Genomic DNA, 17,656 nt, shown 5'->3' with positions numbered 1-17,656 from the left:
TTCCACCCCAGATCATAAATGTTGAGCTGTTCTTAACTTGGTAAGCTGGCGGTACTTTGTCCTCTTGTGAGCCCCATACGATGTCATTTTTGGGGTTTGGAAGTTGAACGAGGTAATTAGGGCATTCATCTGAATATAGGAAATCCTCCCAATCTTCTGCAGTGACCTGTTTAAACGCCTTTGCGAAATTCAGACGCGCGGTTCTTAAAAGTTACTCAAGAGTATGAACTGCTCATGCTCATGCGTTACTCAAGAGTAATAACTGCTCATGCTCATGCATCACTCAAGAGTAATAACTTCTCATGCTCATGCGTTACTCAAGAGTGATAACTGCTCTTGGTCATGCGTTACTCAAGAGTGATAACTCCTCATGCTAATGCGTTACTCAAGAGTAATAACTTCTCATGCTCATGCGTAACTCAAGAGTAATAACTTCTCATGCTCATGCATTACTCAAGAGTGATAACTGCTCATGCTAATGCGTTACTCAAGAGTAATAACTGCTCATGCTCATGCGCTACTCTAGAGTAATAACTGCTCACGCTAATGCGTAACTCAAGAGTAATAACTTCTCATGCTCATGCGTTACTCAAGAGTGATAACTGCTCATGCTAATGCATTACTCAAGAGTAAACTTCTCATGCTCATGCGTTTCTCAAGAGTAATAACTTCTCATGCTCATGCGTTACTCAAGAGTAAAAACTGCTCATGCTCATGCGTTACTCAAGAGTAATAACTGCTCATGCTCATGCGTTACTCAAGAGTAATAACTTTTCATGCTCATGCGTTACTCAAGAGTAATAACTTCTCATGCTCATGCGTTACTCAAGAGTAATAACTGCTCATGCTAATGCGTTACTTAAGAGAAAAAACTGCTCATGCTCATGCGTTACTCAAGAGTAATAACTGCTCATGCTAATGCGTTACTCAAGAGTAATAACTTCTCATGCTCATGCGTTACTCAAGAGTAATAACTGCTCATGATCAAGCGCTACTAAAGAGTAAGAACTGCTCATGCTCATGCGTTACTCGAAAGTAAAAACTGCTCATGCTCATGCGTTACTCAAGAGTAAGAACTGCTCATGCTCATGCGTTGCTCAAGAGTAAGAACTGCTCATGGTCATGCGTTACTCAAAAGAAAGAACTGCTCATGCTCATGCGTTGCTCAAGAGAAAGAACTGCTCATGCTCATGCGTTACTCAAGAGTAAGAACTGCTCATGCTCATGCGTTGTTCAAGAGTAAGAACTGCTCATGCTCATGCGTTACTCAAGAGTAAAACCTGCTCATGCTCATGCGTTGCTCAAGAGTAAGAACTGCTCATGCTCATGCGTTACTCAAGAGTAAGAACTGCTCGTGCTCATGCGTTACTCAAGAGTAAGAACTGCTCATGCTCATGCGTTGCTCAAGAGTAAGAACTGCTCATGCTCATGCGTTACTCAAGAGTAAAAACTGCTCATGCTCATGCGTTGCTCAAGAGTAAGAACTGCTCATGCTAATGCGTTACTTAAGAGTAAGAACTGCTCTTGGTCATGCGTTACTCTAGAGTAAAAACTCCTCATGCTCATGCGTTGCTCAAGAGAAAGAACTGCTCATGCTCATGTGTTACTCAAGAGTAAGAACTGCTCATGCTAATGTGTTACTTAAGAGAAAGAACTGCATATGCTCATGCGTTACTCTAGAGTTATAATTGCTCATGCTCATGCGTTACTCAAGAGTAATAACTGCTCCTGCTCATACGTTAATCTAGAGTAATAACTGCTCATGCTAATGAGTTACTTAAGAGAAAGAACTGCATATGCTCATGCGTTACTGTAGTGTTATAATTGCTCATACTCATGCGCTACTCAAGAGTAAGAACTGATCATGCTCATACGTTACTCAAGAGTAAGAACTGCTCATGCTCATGCGCTACTCTAGAGTAAGAACTGCTCATAAAAATAAGCTACTCAAGTATAAGAACTGCTCATGCTACTGCGCTACTCAAGAGTAAGAACTGCTCATGCTAATGCGTTACTCAAGAGAAAAAACTGCTCATGATTATGCGTTACTCTAGAGTAATAACTTCTCGTGCTCATGCGTTACTCAAGAGCAATAACTGCTCGTGCTAATGCGTTACTCCAGAGAAAAAACTGCTCATGCTTTTGCGTTACTCTAGAGTAATGACCCGGGGGGGGGAGGGTACTCCTCGGAATTCTTGGTGGGGGTGTGCCGCCCGGGTCTTCAAATCCCGACCCTATTTCAGACCTAAAAATGCCATTTCCCACACCCGTTTTCAGACCTGACCTCTGAAATTCATACCCGTTTTCAGACCTGATAATTATGCATCAGTGCCGAACGGAAGTTGACGCAAGGAGTGAAAGTAAGCTGGAATGACATAGTTTATCTATTTCTTTTTCTCGCTATCAGTTAGTCGTTCCAGTTACGTACTGAGAAGAAAAATATGTTTGTAAGCTTTCGTAAATGTTCCCCGCCCCAAAAACCCGACCCGATTTCAGACCGTAATTGTCAAAATCTACACCCGTTTTCAGACCAAAACGGCTCAAAAACCATACCCTTCGGGGCGGCACATACCTATATACCTTATATAGGGGAGTACCCCCCCGAGGAGTAATGACTTCTCATGCTCATGTGTTACGCAAGAGTAAGAACTGCTCGTGCTAATGCGTTACTTAAGAGTAAAAACTGCTCATGCTTATGCGTTACTAAAGAGAAAAAACTGGTGATGCTCATGCGTTACTCAAGAGTAATAACTGCTCATGCTAATGCGTTACTCAAGAGTAATAACTGCTGATGCTCATGCGTTACTAAAGAGTAATAACTGCTCATGCTAATGAGTTACTCAAGAGTAATAACTTCTCATGCTCATGCGTTACTCAAGAGTAATAACTTCTCATGCTCATGCGTTACTCAAGAGTAATAACTTCTCATGCTCATGCGTTACTCAAGAGTAATAACTGCTCATGCTAATGCGTTACTTAAGAGAAAGAACTGCTCATGCTCATGCGTTACTCAAGAGTAATAACTGCTCATGCTAATGCGTTCCTCAAGAGAAAAAACTGCTGATGCTTATGCGTTACTCTAGAGTAAGAACTGCCCATGCTCATGCGTTACTCAAGAGTAAGAGCTGCTCATGCTTATGCGTTGCTCAAGAGTAAGAACTGCTCATGCTCATGCGCTACTCAAGAGTAAACACTGCTCATGCCAATGCGTTACTTAAGAGAAAGAACTGCTCATGCTCATGCGTTACTTAAGAGAAAGAACTGCATATGTTCATGCGTTACTCTAGAGTTATAATTGCTCATGCTCATGTGTTACTCAAGAGTAATAACTAATCATGCTAATGCGTTACTTAAGAGAAAGAACTGCATATGCGTTACTGTAGAGTAGTAACTGCTCATGCTCATGCGTGACTTAAGAGTAATAACTGCTCATGCATGTTTAATTTTGGGGCTCACGGAGCCCCAAAATTAAACATTGCACATTTTCAGCGTCACGCAGGATTTCCGTCATATCCTGCACGTAATGCTTTTTGAGTGTTTTTTCGATGTTCATACCCTTGTTGGAACGTGATTACAATGATTAGGTATAAAATATGTTCCCTCACTATCTTGTTCTAACTCCCTGACGAAGTTTGTGTTATCAGACGAAACCGGTAAGAGATAATAAAGAAGTTGACAAGATTTGTTGTTGTGTGCTGCTCACTAGAGTTTGTTAAAAAAAAAAATAAAATAAAGTAAATAAAAAAGTAAAAAAAATTGTTTTGGGTTAAAACCTATTCCCTAGTCATATCGTTGAGAGGGTTATCAGGCAGTACATTACTAAAACTCATACCCTTCCTAACATACCTGGTAGTCCTCCCTCCATTTCTACACGAATTTTTAAATTACCTTATGTTGGGCCCTTCTCTATTTCAGGACAAAACAGATTACGCAAGCTACTCAAACGTTATTGTAACGATCTTGATGTTGAGCTAACCTTTCCTTCCTTCAAGATCAGTAACATGTTTAGCATGAAGGACCCTGTGCCTGTTGAAATTCGTTTGAATGTTGTCTACAAGTTTACCTGTGCAAGCTGCAATTCTTGCCATGTCGGCGAAACCAGCCGTCACCTCTCGACGCGCATTCGCCTAAACAGGGACAGGACCTCACATATCTATGAACACCTTCAACAATCCGAGGCTTGCCGCAATTCCTGCTCTGCTGAATGTTTTAAAGTTATAGACCATGTGACCACAAAATTCCAGGTCAAGGTAAAAGAAGCGTTACACATCTCCTGGGAGCAACCTTTTTTAAACAAGCAACTATACCACGTTAATTTAACTCTCTCGTTCTAATCAACACGTTCTATTGTATACTTTGGGAGCAAGATCATTCTCAGCAGCAGCTCCGAAACTCTGGAATGAGCTACCTTTGGAGCTTCGTCAAGCAACATCACTTAACAGTTTTAAATCTCGACTTAAAACCTATTTTTTTATGAAGTATTTTTACAGTTTGTAACTTAGGTTATTTTATTCTCATGGTAATGTATTTTCGTTTTTCTTTTAAACATATGATTGTAAAGCGCTATTGATCAGCACATGTAAATTCGCGCTATATAAATTGGTAAATTATTAATTATTATACTTTCTTTGTTACCTGTGGCTTTTTTGTTAGATTCCTAATTTAATGCACGTTTGTTATTTATCTTTGTTCAGCATTACATTATAAATTCAAATGAAACTTCAAATTAATTCTACTTTCAACTGAAGATGGTCGTTGCACGGCCGAAACATGTCTTGTAAACTCAAATGTGTCGTTATTCTTATAAAAATTGTTGCTCGTCTGCTTCTTTCCAGATCCTTTAAACATAGTTGAAAGTGTGTGGCATGTAAAACCACCTGGGTATGAGCAACACGTTGCCGCAAATTTCTTTCTTTAAATCTCGTCCCGCGGCTGAAGCAAGAATTTCTTGTAAATAGTTTTTGGGTGTCACTCTCCGGCTGGTAGGGAGAAGCTTGTAAATACTATTTTACGTAAGTCGGGCGCTGGTCGCTAGGACCTCGCACACGTCCCGCCCTGTAATTCTTAGGATTTTCTTGTATAAACTTTTGTTGTCAGTTTGAATTCTGGTTTCCTTGACTCGGGAGGGGACTGAGCACAATTCCATCCACTTCCGGTCATGACGTCATCTCATCGTCCCTTCATAATTATCCAATGACATGAAAGCAAGGTTAAGGCAACAGCATGAAAGCAAGATTTAGTTGGCCTTCATTCCTATGCAACGATCTTTGACTCCGCCCATCGCTCCTGTTACCTGTCCATCATTTTTATGCTAATTTCTCGGTTGCTATGGCAGTCATTTTGATGAGTACCTGTCGAATCTTCGGCGATAACATCAAAGGCACTTTGCTGTGATAACTCACTTTGATGAGTTCCTGTCAAATCAGCTCTAAATGACAAGTGAGCGCGTACAACTACTGACAACAAGTGTTGTAATAAGCACCTTTCTGGGGGGACTGGGTATTTTGCGAGTTGTGGAGTTGCGAGTTGCCAAAACTAGAAAATGAAAATTTCTAGTGAAGATAACGTTATATAAAAGTTATGGATCGCAAGGACGTAAAAACGGACTTTTCAGAGAAAAAGGTACTTAAATCTTTTGTTGAGTTCAGCTCATCTGACTTCTGATCGTTGTAATAAATTTGTAACACTGATACTAGATCCCAAACTTAAGACGTAAAGAGATGCTCTGTCCTTAGTCAGAACATTACTGTAGTCCTTAACTACATAAAGCCCTCGCGAAAAGATCACTGGCCAGATACTTCGGCTTTGTGATCGTTAATTTCCGCGTAATAAGTTTACTATTGCACGGTAACAAAATAGAATAAAACATTGCTTACCATCCTGACACTTGGTATTATCCTCCATGGTGAACAAAGATTAACTGCACGACTACGTGGTCTTACCATCGCAACTTTCCATATCGCTACATGACATTCCGTCAGAGTTTCTAAGATTTTCCCACGCGTTTATTAAACTGCAAAGAGCGGATTCATGTGCACGTGCATGTGCAAGCAAAGAAAACACGTAAAAGGTGTAGAGGGGAAAAACTCAGGAGGAAAAATTCGCTGGAAAAAAGCAAAATCGAGGGAAACTTTTCTAAGAGTGCCAATTTATAAAAACGATACTAATAATCAATAGTTCAGAAAATTAGTCGTAGCCAACAAAATTTCACGTTTGTTCTGTTTTTCAAATAATTACTGACATCGACAGGTTACATCTGACTGGGTCTCCGAGGGTGCATTACGGCTGGCCGTTCCATATGATCGGCAACAATCACTCCATTGCTGAAAACAGTATTTTAAGTATCGAGAGCGATCGTCCGTGATGGAAAGAATACAGACATTTGTATCGCCAGGCTTCGATATGATCACTGCGAATGATCCGTCAAGATCGGTAGCCATCATAAGGAAACGTTTATCATAAGGAAACCTTTACTGTTATGTTTGCAAACCCCTTGCACTTATATCGTTTGTATCATTTATGGATAGCGGGCAGTTCCGTTACATTCAGGTTTTGTTATTGGCAACTCGGAAAATACCCCCAAACTTGATTGCCACCCCTTTTTTGCTTAGTCTTTCGGCAACGATGCCTCTTTTATTTATCAGCTGGTATAGTGTTTTGTGGTGGATTTCTTTGCTAAATAAATTTAGAGCCTTGGATACTCCCATGCATAAAAGTGACCCTAATGCTCGCGTGAAATTTTGAAAACAACCCCCTAAGAGTGGCCTATTTTTTTGGCCGTGGGTTCTTCCTTATTTTTTCCCTTAAAAAGGTACGAAAGAAAAATTATCGGATTCGTCCATTTTTCACCATTGTCTGAGCTTTATAAAGCAATGGCATACGTCCCTAACACTTCTTTTACCCAAACATGTAACCCTCTGGGTGTAACTAGGCAGATATTAAAACTTAACTCCAGAAAAAGTGCCCACCCAGGGGTTATTACTTATTTTTACAGAAGTCTTTGCGATCCCTAACTTATTACTTTACCTTGACTAGGATAAGAAATATCTTTATTTAATCTGTTTGTAACTCGCAACTCCACAACTCGCATTCCTCGCAGACCCGGACGAAAGTCTGCTCGATTTATAAAAGTGTGGAAGTGCTACAGAAAAGATATCGGCCGACAAGATTGAAGCTACTATTAAGGACGGTGCCTACTAACACAGAGGTATTTTTGCGCACTTTATGACCATGCGGGGAAAGCAGATCTTAGCAAGGGTTATTGGAATCCAAAAAGAAAATTGGGGGTAACCACGCATTTTTTGAGACAATTAAGTAGCAGTAATTCTAAAAAGTGCTAAAATACAAAGCAATGTATGGCGTTTTTTTTTTTCCAAATTGAAGATTAATTATCTCTGAAAAATGCATGGTTTCCCCCAATTTTCTTTATGGATACCAAGAGCACTTGCTAAGTTCTGCTTTCTCTGCATAGTTTTTAAACCGTTTAACCCTATTAACAATTAGAAGGCGAGCTCGAGGTTTCTATCGGTTGATAGTTGGCGAGCGGCGAAGCCCCGAGCCAACTATCAAAGGCGATAGAAACCGAGAGCGAGCCGTCTAATTGTTTTAGCATACCTCTGTGATCGATCTATGAAGCAAAATATCTTTTTATTTCATAAATTTTGATATATTTGTGCAATGATGCATGCTAAATCGCGCGCACTCTGACCAACTGCCGTCTATCGATCGATAGACGGCACCTGTGTAGCCAATCAGATTGCGCGTTACGCGATAGTCGGTCACTGGCACCACCCATAGGAAACCCGAGTATCTCGAGATGCGCAGAACGTATGCGCAACAACAAAATAAAGCACTGTCCTTAAATTGGGCCGAAAACTCGGCGGTCTATTTAACAATTAGACGGCGAGCTCGAGGTTTCTATCGGGCCCCGAGCCAACTATCAAAGGTGATAGAAACCGAGAGCGAGCCGTCTAATTGTTTTAGCATACCTCAGTGATCGATCCATGAAGCAAAAAATCTTTTTATTTCATAAATTTTGATATATTTGTGCAATGATGCATGCTAAATCGCGCGCACTCTGACCAACTGCGCATGCCGTCTATCGATCGATAGACGGCACCTGTGTAGCCAATCAGATTGCGCGTTACGCGATAGTCGGTCACTGAGGTATGCTAAAAGGATATATTTATATCAGCTTTAACAGTAACGAAAATGATGCAAAACAACCTTGTACATCTGCAGATGGGCCTTAAAAGATGACATTTTGGCCACAAAAGCCCACGACATTAACTTGGAGCAAGGAACACACTTTTCTTTTTAATAAATCACTCTAACTTTGGCCATTTACATTCTTATTAAATCAAATGTACATCAATATCCAACCACCATATTACCGATTTACTTAGTAAATCAAGTATCTACAGGTCAGACATGTGAGTATCAAACATAAAGCTATTCGCCAAATAGACTTGCTTACAAGTCGAGCTCAGAGAGGGCGATCATCGTCGGCACCTTGTTTAGAAGCGCGAAACGCGATCGTCAGAGCTCTAGCAAGCGAGCGCGGATTCAAAGAGAAGCGAGCGAGCGAGAGACTTTGGGAAAATCTAGTCGCTAAGTAAACTTTTAACAACACCCAATTTTGTGCTCTCGTGAAGATCTTTACATAACGAAAATGTAGACGCCGGAAAATTTCAACCAGGGGCTTAAACAATTTCACCTCAACTTAGTCGCGTCTTATTTAGTTGTAACTATAGCTATCAATGAAGGCCTAAAACTTAACCATTTAAATGAAAGCTATTAATGAAGCTATTATGTTGATGTTTGTACTAAATACATGTATATTTAACATTGCAACTTGGAAATTCCGTCCATATTCAAACTTAAAGACTTTGAGAGTACGTGTACATGCTTCGGCAAAACCGACAATACCACCTCTCAAATTTAATTTGTTCAAGTCCATTTATATGTTACGTTAAGTGCTAGAATGTCCTGACTCATTCTGATATTAGTGCATTTATCATTCATCATGTACTTCATCATGTGCTTCAATATTAGATGTTGGTTCAAGTCTCTTGTTTCTTGCTTGCTAAGCCCTGCAAACATCACTCTGGGTTATCCATCTTGTATTGGGAAGTTCCCCAACAAAAGGGGAAGGGGGGGGTGATCATGATTAATTTGGCCTCGCAGCTATAATATAGAGGGCTTGTTCTCTCAAGTATTCATCCCATGAAACCAATCTGAAAACAGAGAAACATACAGTTTTGATAATTGATACATTCACGTGGTTGTCCATTAGGTATGCCGGGTGTTTGACCAACATGGACGAAGTGATTAAATGTCACGCTTAACTCCTTGAAGGGACTCACCCAGAAAAAAAAAGGAGTTTAAGCCATTACTATGGCGACGGCAACGAAAACGAGGGGTGCGTTCATTTTGCTATTATTCTAAAACTTTTAACTTGCACAATGTGACCAAACTCTCCAGAAACAGAATTAGTAGGAGCAGCCTTCATGTTAAGACAGAGAATGAAAAATTCACCATCGTGTGTACACGTCCTTGAGTCTGGTCATCCCACATTGTATTGCTGAGGACGGCGAAGAAACGTACCAAATTTCAAACGCACATACTGGGCCATTGTTTGCTCATTAAATCCTATCGTTTGTGACGTACTCGTGGTCATCGCCGGGGTAGTTGCTTAATTTTCCCTAAAGTTACAGTAATATGGAGATGTCAAACTCTCGAGATAAAGAATCTGGAGAGTATTCTTTTGTAACACCACTCCACCCCCCCCCCCCCCCCCCAGCCTCCCATCATCAATCCCCGGATAATCCGTGACAGTTGGCATATATAGTAATGTTCATCATTCCTATCATTCCTTGAAGGGTTACAATTTGTTGATTTGTTGAAATGTTTAATTACCCACCGCTAGAATCACCCAGGTATGGGAAAGCGTGTTGAACCATGCACCTTTTTACTGTTCCTTTAAGCCTTTCTGACCATGTCCCAGGGGTGTGCAAATGTCAGCAATAAAAAGCATGGTTTGACCACCTGCGCTTTTATGTTACGTTCTCCTGGGAGTAATTGATTAACCCAACTGTCACTGGGTGATTTGATGACAGGGATCAACCCAACAGCCTTTCCTAAGGGTGACATGGCAACCATCTCATTGTAGAAACCAAACTAACTTGATCTCAGTCTCAGCCTAATCATGTATCAAAAAGAAACCCAGTGTTGCTCTGTACCTGTTTTTGTCTGTATCAGCATCCATGAATATTCTGGTATGGCGATCAATATGTCCAGACACATCCTTAGGATCAAGGGCTGTTCCAAATGAGCTACTCCTAGGAAGACATTTTATGAACCACATTGTCAAATACATTTTCCGATAGGGATCTACAGCAGAGTTAACTCTTATGCTCTCACAGTCAAACCCAATCTCGTACCCAGAGTCCTCAGGCTTTTTGGTCAGCCGGTGGGCGCCAGGAGAGACTCTGGGGACATTGAAAAATTTCAATTTTTTTGATTGGCTGTTCGGTAACGGTTTCCATTGTTTTACCGCAGAAATCCTGCGGCAATAAAATTCGATGTCCCCAGAGTCTCTCCTGGAGACTAACCGCTGGCCAAAGAGCCTGAGGACTCTGGGTACGAGATTGAGTCAAACCACACAAACAAACAGTTGCAAAATGGTAGACCGTTTTAGGAAAGCTCATAAAAGTTACACAATTTAAGAGTTTATGGATGTCTGTCATACCTTAGGAGGAAGGAAAAATAATAATTTGGTTCCACTTTGGGCATAATTGAAATCTACTTAAATCTAAAATGAATATTTAAACTCTTTTCAAAATTCTGAGGAACACTCGTAACAGCTTTGAAAAGTAAACAAACATTAAAAGTTTAAGAAAAACAACAACAGGTTTTATTTTTGAAAACACGCTGTTGTTTTTTCCTAAACTTTTAACCTTCCTACTGCTGTCCAAACCTTTTAAACAAAAATTGAAGATCTAGAGGTGCTTGGAAAAAGGACACAAGTAACTCTTGGTCTCATGTTGCTCACAATTTTCAAGTGTTTTACAAAATGAGTTGTGAGAATTATATCTGACTAAACTTAGGGTGTTCATCGACTTACCGATCTTTGCTGAATACTCTCAAGTTACCAAACCAACGGTTAAATCCTACAGCAACTTCGTGCGAGTTTATATACCCATCTTCATCTTTATCAAAAGCATGGAAAATATCTCTGGCCTTTTGTATCTCAAGAGGGGAAAGCATTCTCACAAGCTGAAACTATAAGGAGAAGGAAAACCTTTAGATGCTTGAATTGATAATGAAGACAACAATGGTGATGATATTGACAATGGAGATGATGATGACAATGGTGATGGTTTTAGTGGTGGCTCTTGAGAATGGTGTTGGTGATGATGATGATGATGATGATGGCAATCATGAGAAATTTGACGGTGGTGGTGACTGTGGGTTAAGGGGTGATAGTGGCGGCACTTATGGTGTTGGTTGTTGTTGATGATGATATGATGATGATGATGATGATGATGATGATGATGATGATGATGATGATGATGATAATGATGATAGCAATGACAGAGAACTGGAGAATTAAATTACAGATGACTAACCTTACTCCTATTTGCGGCAATTCGTTTCAAGGCTTCATGATTAAGGAATTCCCACCAGTCAATCGTACCAGTTTTATCCTTGTCCATTTGTTTAAACTGTAAAAACAGACACATGTTTGACTTTCCAAATACTGAGTCCATCCTTTTAGACATATATACCAATATAAATTTTTCTCCAGAGTCTTACATATGTTAGCCCATTGAACTCTGAGATCTTGAGATTTATGGTTTGCAAGACAGCTATATTTCTCCTTCTGCTGTGTCTTTATGAGGGGAGACACTTTGTTTACTTTACAGTAAGATACTACATGTATTTCTCTAGCAATACCTTTTGAAGTAAAATTCCACATTCTATTACTCAATGCATGTTTGTTAATTTTTGGATTCTGAAACACTTATTGCACACAGATACATGAAGGGAGGCAGGGCCAATTAATTGAGGAAATGTGATATACTTGTGCCGAGTGGTTTGATATTCCATCAGGATCTAACTGACTGTACATAGCATAATTAATTTAAAATGTAAAAATCAAATCAAGGTGAATTCCTTTTCTGATTTGCCCTCACTCCTGAAGTATGATACCATTCAATTACTTTACCTCATTGCGGGCTTCCTCCTCCATATAATCTGGCAATTCCTCATTATGAATGTCTTTATACTCTGCTTTTATGAACCGGACATACTCATCTTCATTTATCTGCGTGTCTGAAAAAACCACATCTGACCAGTCAAAACAAAAATCCGAAAATTGAAAAATAATATTGGTAAAACTCCAATAAAGAATATCTTGGGTATAGCTTCACTGCCGTAATGTTTTTAAAAAACCTGAAAAAGGTGCAACTACCCAAAAAACTGTTTTATTTAGATTTTTAACCATCAAATAATCCCCCAAAAGACACTTTTAGTTATAAAAGATGAGCAGTGAGTTTTAGATCTGAAATTTACCAACATCACAATGACATCATCATAATATTATATTAAACATTACCCTGATTGACATCCAGTCTATCAAAATTTTCTATCAACTGCTGCATTTCTTCATCAGTTAGAAGAGTTGTCAAACTTTCCTGCAAAACATTATTAACAATGTATTATTATGCCAAAATTATTGAAAACATCCCGCTAAAGTCAGCAGAGTAGGAAACTGCAGCTGAATGAGCAATACAGAAAAGTGTAACGTGCCAAATTACAACTTAACTCTCTAATTAAAAAAAATTAAAATTTGCTTTACACTTTCAAGGTCAGGAGTAATTATGTTCAGTCACAAATATGAAGAATAATGCAGGAACATTATCTAGTTCACCTGCCACGGGATGTCTTACCAACTGTAATTTGTGTTTTATGTATTTCCACCTTTTGAAACTTGAAACTTTTGAGCTTTTTTTTTACATTAAAAGGCATACTCTTGCCTCACCAGTAGAGCTGATTTGGGGTTGTTGGCAGACACAAGGCTGACATTTTCTACTCTGATTTGAATAATCACCTTATATGTGTATCTTGAAACATTCCTGTCAGTACATAATTTATGAAAACAGCAGTTTCCTAAAATCCAGTGCCATTTGATTTTGCTCTGGTTAAACATGCCTTTACTGTATGATTGGTTTCTTAAACTCAGTGAAATTGTTTCACATAGAAGGCTATCATCAGATTGTTTTCATAAAATATGTTAAATAGCTTCCCTTGTTCTTTCCAGTTTTAAGTAATTAAATAAAATGTTATGCAGAATGCAAAAATGGTTTCCTACTCGACTCTATTCCCAGGATCAAATAAGAAAGAAAAACTCTCACAGACAAATTATATTATTATTAACAAATATAAATATGGGTAATTTTAATGAATGAATGTCCTTTTGAATGAATTTCTTATATACCGCACATATCACCAAGTCTCATGGCGGTTTACAATTCTATGGGGTGAGATTGGATGAGCATGTGAAGGCGCCTCTGGTAGCCGCTATCGGTCCATATTAGATCTCACCCACCCACCCACACAACCCAAGCATGAGTGTGAAAGATAGAAGGCCAGACCACAACACCGGAAACTACATCCCCTACTCTTGCGAACAGTGTGTGAGTTCTTTAATGTCCCACAAAGCAATCATGAACAAGGGTTGTGAGACGGGACCTACGATTTATCGTCCTTATCCGAGAAGACTAGAAAGTCTAACCATTTGCAGATGTCATTACAAAGGCAGCACTTTCTCCTCAGGTATTTAAAGACCCCAAGTGTTGGTCCAGCCGTGATTTGAACCCGTGACCTCCTGCACAGGAGCCCAGTGCTCTACCAACTGAGCCAACCGGTTGGCGGTTAATGACAGTAAGCAGACACTATTAAACTCTTGCTCTATTGAATTGGTAATCTAGTATAATTTTTTTAAATCACAAAGTACAATATTATTATATTTTTTAAATATAACACTCACACAGTCATAACAACTCCATCCTTGCTCAGTATTTGCTTTCCTGAAGGCCTCCAGTTCAGAATGATCATAGAGCTTTCCTTTCTTCTTCAAGCATAGTTCATGGTATACTTTGCAGCACACGCGACAAGGGTGCACTTCTACTCCAGTGTACACACCACAAATAGTGCATAATTCTTCATTTACAACCTTTATTTTGAATTATAAAAATAAATTAATATCAACAAATGGAACCGGTAAAAAGGCCACATATCTATTATGAACAATGTAAGGCTCCTCTTTTATGGTGCAAACTTTTACAAGCTGACAACTACATGTAGAATGGCAAAAGGATAAATGCAAGACTTTGTGAGATGGCAAGACTAGCAGTTAGGGGCATGTTAGATGCTCTCTCAGCCTTGCAAAATAAAATTGAGACTCCAAGAGGGCTCCACATGCAAAAAACAATTATAACTGACTACGACTACAACGTCTGTGAAATTTCACTGAGATTTAATTGAGAACAGAGGTGTATATTTATGAAAGACCATTTACACCCCTGTAATAGTAGTATGTACGTATAGATCACTTCAGTTTGTCCATTATCTTTTAAAAATGTCAACTTTGAAGGCAATTTAATTTTGTAAAAAGGTTTTTAGATAGTTTGTCAAATTATTATTAATAATGTCAGTTTTAAGTGTATGTTTAAAAATACATGTACTACCTGTAATGATGTAATTAATTTAAATTGAAATATGTATTTTTATTGGAAATCAATAAAAGAATATTTTAACATGACAACTACTGTGTAAATGCAAAGTAACATACTTTCTCCTTTTTGCTTCAAGGTTAATGTACGTTTAAAACATGAGCAGCAGTGTTTTATTGGCCCGGTATTTAAAACCAGGAGGTGCAGCCGAGTGGTTTTAGACCTGATAAAACACCTGCTGCAAATTTTTTGAACGGCTTCAAAAACATTCCTGGAAAAGCGTGTGTCAAGAGAGTTCATAACACTTACTGCAATGATGCTTTTGTGAACGTTAGAAATTAGCATATGAGAAAAACATTAAACACCAGGCCCCAGTTGTTCAAAGGCCGGATAACTTTATCCAGTGGATAAGTCACTAACCGACAGTTTCAATCTGTGCAAAGATTTCAGTATTTCCTCTTGTACAAGCGAATATGAACACTCTAACCACAGCTTAGTTTGGGAGTGTACGAAAACCTTGGACAACATTTAACGTGAAGTATTTTTTAGACCCTGAAAAGCACCTTATCCACCGGATAAAGTTACCCGGCCTTTGAACAACTGGGACCAGGAGGAGGTTTTATCGGGTTTTAAAACCACTGCAAGTGATGTTTTATCGACCATTTGACAGGTCAATGGGCTTATGAATTATTAATGCCTTTTTGAAGTTGCAAATAAAGAGCAGTTTAATTGCTATAATGGTGTTAAAAACAGGATGTAGGTTATTTCCAGCTGGACTTATGTCAGACCCAAAAATAAGGTCTTAGTTAAAAGTGACCCCTGATAGGAGCACTTCAATTTCCTTTTTCCAAGTATACCTGTGTCACTCACTGAATAATATATCATTCTTAAATTATGTTGTATTTTATCTATATAATTTATCAACTAAAGTCATATCCAAACTCTGGCTAGCTGGGCATCTTCACTGCAGTTACAGGTGTACCAGTCATAACAAGCAGTATTCAGTTATTGATTTCACCCTGGTGTAATATAATTTTACAATGTAACAGCTAGGAGCTCCAATGTGAGTAAAAGGCTCAAATTTACACACCTGTCAATGATTTGAGAATCTCTCACCAGCACTCCACTTCTACAGTGATAGGCTTGAAGTTCCTTTACAGATTAAGGACTTTTAGTTAATCATCACCAGTCTTCATTTATGCCATAAGGCTTCAAGATTTAATTTGAAGTTAGCTACTTAACATTTAGCTTACAATGTAGCATATAATTATATTATACTAAGTCAAAATATTGCAATTTAGGTTTAAATAATGATGTTTAATTTTAGTAATAAAAAAATGTCACCTGTTCTAAAATATTTAAAACTTTACAATTTATATTTTAAATGTTGTCATAAATATTTAATGATTTAATGGACAATATATTACTTTCAAGACAGTTATTTGTTAACATAGCCTGAAGCAAACACAAATATTTATTGTAGTGAATTTAAAAGGATGAGTCTGTAGATGTACATGTAGTAAGTGACATATTTCATCCGAAGCAAGCTGTGTCATGCCAGACTGGCCACACCTGTAAAGAGCTAAGAATGTGCAAAATATACATATTTTTTTCTCAAACTTTTGAGTGCATGTGTGCAAAGCAAAGTTTTGACAAATTATTTGCAAGTAAATTGTTAAGACATGCCTGGTATCAGGGCTATTTACACTGACCAATCAGAAAGTCTCACAGAATGTACATTTCGCCAGATGTTTGCTCCAAAGCCGGAAAATAATATCTGGGTACAAGATTAAGAACTAGTTTCTTTTATTCTGAACCAGCATGTATTTCACAAACTTTTTTGTGTTACATAAATTATTCACAAACATGAGTTCTTGTTACAGAAATAATGGCCAATGTATTAGCTTATCGTAACATTAAAATTTTTTCCAAAGATGTAAGACAAAAATTATCTGCACTCATACACTCATTTCGTTAGCTCTGAGCATCACTTGCTAGCTTCAAAGCAGCTGCCCTGCCAGCAGTCAAAGAGCTGGTGCCCAGACAGTTTTATACAGTCTTCAAAGATAAGCTGGCTGCTCCTCTCGTCAACTAGAGCAAGGTGGGGGTGGGGAGGGGGAGTTGGGGGAGGGGGCATTGATTATCCAGTGTATAATCTCTCTATCTACCAAACTGGAATTTAATCAATGACAGCAATAGTTCCCATCCAAATGGAATTTAAGCAATGACTTAAACTTTGCGGTGGTTTGCTGTCGTCTCAGAAAAGACTTTCCAAACTTTTGGAGTTTGCAAACTATATAAAGTTAGTTCAGGTGCTCCAAGAGTCTTAATATACTCAACTCTATGTGGATTTTTATTAAGTCATTACTAACTACGCAGTTTAATCTTTTATACTTACTCTATTTTTCCAAGCACCAAAGTACGGAACTGAGACATCAGCCTTGTCAGTTTTGTCCCAATATCCTGTCGTACCACTACTGTGCGCATACGATTCTGTCATGTCAAGCTCAGGGAGGCCATAGGTCAGAGATGACTTGTCATGATTTAAGCTGGCCATATGTTCCTTGTCAAAATCGTCATCTCTTTCAGCAAACCTATCATTTTTCTGTCCATTGGAAGCCGGGTGTGTTCGATTTTCAAGCGATGGGCCATGCTCTTTGGAATCTTTCGATGCCATCTTCAAAGCTGACACAACCGCCGCAGTTTGTTGAACTTTTTTAGTCCGATTTCGATTTTCCTTGGACACAATAACGCCCATTGCAAAAGTCTTATCAGTGCTTCAAGTTAAAATCTCACATTTTTCCACTGGAAAAGACTGCGTTGCTACCCATGCCAAGTTCTGTTTAATGTTTTGCTTTCATTCCTCATGAATTTTGGAATGCAATTATCAATCGTGCCCATTGCCTAGCTGATTCCTG

At 38.7% G+C, this 17,656-nt stretch overlaps 1 protein-coding gene across 2 annotated transcripts; it reads right to left on the bottom strand.

The window, feature by feature from the left end:
• Positions 1–8,295: 8,295 nt before the first annotated feature.
• On the bottom strand, positions 8,296–17,651 carry LOC146474289 (PHD finger protein 24-like). 2 transcript variants are annotated; one of them, XM_085117176.1, is made up of 8 exons: positions 17,137–17,651; positions 14,054–14,239; positions 12,620–12,698; positions 12,230–12,363; positions 11,631–11,726; positions 11,126–11,283; positions 10,242–10,340; positions 8,296–9,236 (listed from the first exon to the last, which is right to left on the bottom strand). In XM_085117176.1, exons 1-8 carry the CDS (start codon positions 17,494–17,496, stop codon positions 9,170–9,172), a joined length of 1,179 nt encoding a protein of 392 aa, XP_084973302.1. In that variant the 5' UTR covers positions 17,497–17,651; the 3' UTR covers positions 8,296–9,169. The 2 variants fall into 2 exon arrangements, with proteins under 2 accessions (XP_084973302.1, XP_084973303.1); XM_085117177.1 differs by having other exon boundaries at positions 12,230–12,336.
• Between the last annotated feature and the right edge of the window lie 5 nt (positions 17,652–17,656).

This window comes from Pavona decussata, unplaced genomic scaffold, assembly GCF_977016875.1.
Source record: "Pavona decussata unplaced genomic scaffold, jaPavDecu1.1 SCAFFOLD_90, whole genome shotgun sequence".
Classification (NCBI taxonomy): Eukaryota; Metazoa; Cnidaria; class Anthozoa; order Scleractinia; family Agariciidae; genus Pavona; species Pavona decussata.
This window is presented reverse-complemented; position numbering and strand designations above follow the sequence as displayed.

What these genes read in the sequence shown, in the direction of transcription:
- LOC146474289 (XM_085117176.1), bottom strand. Translation starts at nt 17,496, where the DNA reads ATGGGCGTTATTGTGTCCAAGGAAAATCGAAATCGGACTAAAAAAGTT. An exon ending in TTGGTGCTTGGAAAAATAGA is followed by an intron (nt 14,240 to 17,136) that starts GTAAGTATAAAA and finishes TTCAAAATAAAG; the next exon opens with GTTGTAAATGAAGAATTATG. An exon ending in AGGAGGAAGCCCGCAATGAG is followed by an intron (nt 11,727 to 12,229) that starts GTAAAGTAATTG and finishes CTGTTTTTACAG; the next exon opens with TTTAAACAAATGGACAAGGA.